General features: G+C 47.7%; 1 protein-coding gene across 1 annotated transcript in view; it reads left to right on the top strand.

Annotated features, from left to right (window-relative positions):
* The first annotated feature begins 265 nt into the window (after positions 1–265).
* Positions 266–5,874, top strand: part of PRKCA (protein kinase C, alpha) — a 329,134-nt gene continuing 323,525 nt past the window's right edge. Inside the window, exons 1-2 of the mRNA XM_004693454.2 lie at positions 266–512; positions 3,607–3,638. Coding sequence (XP_004693511.1) covers positions 340–512; positions 3,607–3,638 — 205 coding nt within the window. The 5' untranslated portion in view covers positions 266–339. The remainder of the gene's footprint in view (positions 513–3,606; positions 3,639–5,874) is intronic.

Genomic DNA, 5,874 nt, shown 5'->3' with positions numbered 1-5,874 from the left:
ACCAGGGCAGCAGCACTGAGACACCCCATTCCCAGTCCCCTGGGACCCCCTTCTCGGTTGCGGCAGCAGCTCAGGGTAACACCAGGCCCGAGGGCTCCCAGGCGTGGGGTCCTGCTTAACTCTGACCGAGTTGACCCCCAGGCAGGCATGGCGGTCACCACGTCACAGGGTCATTCCTGGCTGGACGCAGCAGGGCCTGGCTGACGTGCAGCAGGGGGTGCCCGAAGCCTCTCTGACTCCTGGAGGCGGTGGCGGCCACCCGCTCCCGCCCGCCCCCGCCCACCCAATCCTCCCCGGCTGCTGCTCCCCGGCGGAGGCAAGAGGTGGTTGGGGGGGACCATGGCTGACGTTTTCCCGGCCAACGACTCCACGGCGTCTCAGGACGTGGCCAACCGCTTCGCCCGCAAAGGGGCGCTGAGGCAGAAAAACGTGCACGAGGTGAAGGACCACAAATTCATCGCGCGCTTCTTCAAGCAGCCCACCTTCTGCAGCCACTGCACCGACTTCATCTGGTAGGTGCGCGCGGCGCGGAGCGCACGGAGCGCCTCCCCGGACCCCTCTCTGCGCTCCCGGGGCTGGGGACCGGCCCCTTTATTGGCTCCGGGGTCCGCGCCCCGGGGACCCCGCCCCCACCCCGGGCGCGTCCCCTCCGGGGCTGACTCACTCGGGGAACTTGGGGAGCCGGCGGGATTGGGAACTCTCGCCGGATGACAGCGCGCGCCGGCCGCCCGGGCACTGACACGCGCGGGCAGGACACCCGGGCGGCCGCCGCCCGCTCACACACCCCCTGGGCGGGAGGCCGGCTGCCCCGCGCCCCGGTACCACGGTCCCCTCCCGGGCCCCGCTCCCTGGCGCACGGACGGCGGAGCTGCGGCTCGGGGGTGGGAGCCCGGGGGAGAGCAGCGAGGAGAATCCAGAGGGCAGAGTTTCCCCGGGAAAGACGCCGCGAGTAACTGGGGAGCGGCGGTCGCGCCGGCCAAGTTGTGGGCGAGCCAGGCCGGGCGTCTTCGGGGTGAGGGGGGTGTGCATTGTGATTCCCATCGGGCTTGGACTCGTCGGAGACCTTGGGTCCTTGCCGACTGTAGCCTGTATCTACTGGGAACGGGGAGACTGACTTTTTCTGGGCGAGCCCGGAGCCTGCAGAGGCAGCAAACTGTTGAAAGCCTGCGATGGGGGAGGGGGAATTCAAACAGCAGGCAAATGGCAGAGGGCACCGAGAGTCATTTAAAATAGACCCTGTCAGCTTGAGATTAAACCCGTAACCCCGTCGATGAGGACAGAGGCCTTAGTTAGGAAGTACTGTAAGAGCTAAAGGTGTCAGAGTTCAGGTACTGTCCTGTAAAGTAGCCACTCTTAACTTTGGGGGGAGGGAAGGGACTTGGTAAACGGATGAACTTCAGGGGCTCCCTGAACCCTGTAAAAGTGAGATTGTGTGGTTTTGATCACAGCTATAGCTGTTACTGTCCATAAAGTCCATGACACCCCCCCTCCGCCCCAGAGAAAAGTTTAGAAAGCTGGAGCTAAGGAACTCCAGGACCCCCCTCTCCTGCCTGGGCTTCCAGGAGCAGTAGTTTGCCTGGTTACCAGACATCTTGCCACTTCACCTCTTGTTTGTGGAGTGAAGCTTAGTCAGCTGTGGCTAGGATTCCTTGGTTCTGCCCTCCTGGACCTGGGTGACAGTGCCCTGCCCCTGCTGGCTGTATGCCACCTGTAGCTTGTTGGGCATCTTGGGAAAGGTTGTCTGAATCCACCGCACCTGGGGGAAATCAGGAGGTACATCTCAGGAGGTACTAATAAAGGGCTTAATTTTTCCTTTACGGCTGGCTCTCTGAATCCACCCAGTCCCGGGAAACCATCTCTGAGGGCAGATCCCATGAGGCGTTAATAAGGTGCTGGCTTTTCCCTTTAGGGAGGGCTCTATATGAATCCATCACACCCGGGAAAAATTACCCCTAAGGGCGAGCTCCTCAGAAGTGCTAATAAGGTGCTTAGTTTTTCCTTCTTAGAAATCCCTGGCAAGTACACTTCAGCACAGCCTCCTCTCCTCTATGAATTGATTCCCACTGGTAGTCAGCACTGGAAGCAGTTGTACTCAGAGGAGTAGGTAATGGTAGATAGGCCATGGAAAATAAGTTTTGGGGCATCAGGGCAAAGAAGGTATTGCATTTAGTTAAGGCTAGGTCTTGGCCGCCAGGCTCCACTGTGAGGTTCTATGAAAGGGGAACAGACTTAAGATTACTTTTGCAGGAAGCAGGTGAGTTGGAAAAGGGAGTTTCCACTGTCAGTTGCGCTGAAGGATCAGCCCACTGCTGAGGCTCTGGCAGCACCAGGTGTGATGCTAAGGGGAAATACTGTCCTCTTCGTTCTCCTGTGCACTCCTGAAATACTTCTCCATTTAACTGGGTAACAGCCACTTGCAAGTGCCAGGGTAATTTTTCAGTTTGATTTCACTATTCCGGGGGGCTCTTGGAAGTCAAGTGTGACTTAAATGTTAAAGCACTGATAACAGAAAATTAAATGTTTTGGGTGTGCATGTGTTTTTTTTTTTTTTTGGGGGGTGTGGGGATGACTGAGTTAATTAATTATAAATACATGAGATGCTCTGTAAATTGAAATGCTGTGTAAAGGACAAATAACCTTCTGAGAAAATCTTCATGTAGTTTATCCTAGTGGAAGAGTGTTGCAGTTTAATGTCCAGGATTCTCAGCTCAGAGTATAATTTCTAATTTACAAGAATAAAATAGCCTGTGTGTGCGCTTAGAATGTTCTTGGCTCTCAGGAAAAATCAGGTCATGATAATCTTAAATGCAAACAATGAGAATGACACTTTGTAAAATCTGGTTTCTTTCTTTTTTTAAGATTTATTTGTTCATACCGAACTGGGGTACAGGCCAGAGGCTCAGGGGCAGCGAGAGGCTTCACCAGAGACAAAGACAGAGTGGGGAGTAGAATAGGCAGATCTACGAAGTCTACTGATGAGGGGAGCAGTGGGCTGGTCAGGAGAGGTCTGCCAAGCCATGTGGTCACCTCCGGGGCAGGCAGGGATCGAACTCATGCGGAAGTGGCTTTAGCTTCTCAGTGCTGTGCTTTAACCCGCTGAGCCACCAGGGAGGGCCAAAATCTGGTTTCTTTCAGCCAAAGTTAAACGTTGAGTGGTGCTGTTTGGCAATTTCTAGACACTTTTAAATAAATTCATAACAAATGATGCCACTTTTCATGTATCTTTTGGGGGAAAACATTTTCGTTCAGACTTTAGGGACAATATTAGGGCACTTTTTACTTAAAGGTTCTTTTTCTGTGAATATTGTAGCCAGCAGTTTCGCATGTATACTCATATTATGGCGATCTAAGCATCAGTAACCCAGAGTGTAAAACATCGAAGGGACCTAGATGCACTGAAATAGTTCAGTAACCTTTGGAGGCTAGAACTGGAATTTGGAGCCCTCTGTTGAGCTCTTTCAGCAGTTTTTTTTTTTTTTTCTTTCTATTGAATCATTGGGGTTCCCGTATAAACCTTACCTCTGTAGAGTACTTTGTCCCCTACCTGGTTTCAGATATATCCAGCACAGAATATGTTATGATACTTTGTTTTTGTTTGTTTTGCAGGGGGTTTGGGAAACAAGGCTTCCAGTGCCAAGGTAAGCTGCCACCACGGATTTTATTTCCAAGTACAGCAAGAAATGAGCATTCCAAACAAACGGTCTCTCCAGTCCTCTTTGAGATCTAAAACGTTCAGATAAAAAATATTTCTGAGTTAAGTCTGTAAATTTGGGTCTAAAATGAAAAGTTCAGGATGGCAATGCGCAGTAATCTGTGTCTAGAACTGCCTCTTTCTCATTAAGGAAAAAAGACTTGTCTGTAATTTTATTTTTTGCCAAGAACATTCTTGCAAGAAACTGCTGCCTTTGTGTGGGTGTGGGGGGGGGCGGGGATGGAGTCACTTTGTATTCGTGTGGCTTGTTCTTCCTTTCGGTTTTGTTCATCTCTTACCTGTGCATTGGGTTAGACTCACTGTAACTAATTTTAGGGACTGCATCATTCCCATAATTTTTTTTTTGATTAGTGATTGTCATCAGAACAAAGCATGCACATTGCAGTGTCATGTAGATGACTTGAATATGACTAGTTATAGTAGTATACGCATTCTCCCTTCAACTTAAATATGCTGCAATATCTGATGCTCTCCGGTGCCTCCCCATAGAAATCCATTAGTTTTCTTCTCTGATTGCTTTTGCACTTCACACATCTCTAACCTTTTACACTGCCCTATTTGTTGAAACCTTTTGAAACACTCAGCTTCTGAAGGCATCTAGGATTCGTGAGCTTTCTGGCACTTCTGCTCCATCTATATTATGTTTGTTTAGTTCTGGTTACATTTCCCATCTGGGCATAGGGTTATTATTAGGGCAAGTGGAAAAAGTACATTCTATCCTGAAAGATATTATCCTCACACTGTTTAATATTAGGCACTTTACTCGAGAGAGACAGTGTATGTACTTTTTATAACTCTAAAATTATGCTAGTAAGTTGGTTACCTTTTTAAAAGTTCAAGTGTTTCTTATATCCAACTTGTTTCTTACATCCATTTTCTCAATGTATTTTAGGTGCAGGTATCTTGGGGTATAATTATTAATACTCCACCTTTTTTCACAGAGGATGTTAGAAACCTCTGTTTAATCAGTTTTGAGAACTACATTTTGTAATCAAAGCCCTTTTTCTTAAGCAAAACATTATGTTGCACCAGTTGCTTCCTAAGTAGTGAAAGGTGTCCAAGCCTTAGTTCTCCAAGTTGTGGACCTGAATTTTAGCAGCAAAGCTTGGACCTCTGGATTTTAGGAAGCTGAAAGATGGAAACTGGGGTTCTGGGCTAGTCCAATTCATGTCACCTTTTGGTTATGTTTGGGTGGGCACCTATGGAAAATTATGAAAAATACTTACTAAATGTTCTAAGTATCTTTCCAGGAGAAAGTGAGTCTATTACTTTAAAAGCGATCATTTTCTGCAGAAAATTTTCAAGGTAACATTGGTTCCTTTTAGACCTGCTCATCTGAGCAGATCTTGTTGGTGACATCTGGAGCTATAGGATTCAGAGTGGGTGTTTCTGAGCACCGAGGGGGGCCACCATGGGTTCCCTGGGGCGTCTGTTGACTTTTTAGATGATTAGCAGATTCATAGTTGTATGTCAGCATAACTTTTTATAAATGACACAAATATTGTAAAACACTACATAGAGTAAAATTATACACTTTCTGTACCCTCTGGGATAACGAGACATCTGTGTATTTGTTCACCTGTATTTTGATTTAAAAAAATGGTCCTATTCTTTAAAAGCTTTTTGCCACTTATTTTCACCCAGCAGTGTGTGGTAGTAGACATGCTTCTGTGTCCAAACATCAGTTCTAGCTGTGTATGTGTGAAGATCGCTATAGTGTGTGGGTACATTTGCTAAGTATTTTCATGGTTTCTAGGTTCTTACTAGTACAGATACTGCTGTCGGGCCCAAGAGTAGCTCTTTCTACAATATTCCCTGGAAGAATGTCTATATGCACTTAAATTTTAATGAGTACAAATAAATTGCTCCCCCAAAGGTTTCCATTTTTAGTATTAACATGAGTGTCCCTTGCCCTTTCGTCCCACTCTTAATGTAAATCTTTTACATTTTTGTGTTGGTAGGTGAAAAGGACCCTCATTTTCAATCTATCTCCTGGGCAGGTGCTTTAGCTGCCAGTATTCTGTGAATCTCCTGATCTTACTAATATTTGAGGTTCAGGATTTACAAACAGACAAAGGAGATCAGTGACTACGTGCTTTATGTCTTACTCTTGATACTGGTGATTAAACCTCAGACCTGTTTAAATGAGTTCTCCTCCTGCA

Source organism: Condylura cristata, unplaced genomic scaffold (assembly GCF_000260355.1).
Source record: "Condylura cristata isolate star-nosed mole 26May11 unplaced genomic scaffold, ConCri1.0 scaffold00038, whole genome shotgun sequence".
In the NCBI taxonomy this organism is placed as follows: Eukaryota; Metazoa; Chordata; class Mammalia; order Eulipotyphla; family Talpidae; genus Condylura; species Condylura cristata.
Note: the sequence above shows the minus strand (reverse complement) of the source record. Positions and strands in the feature narration are given on the sequence as shown.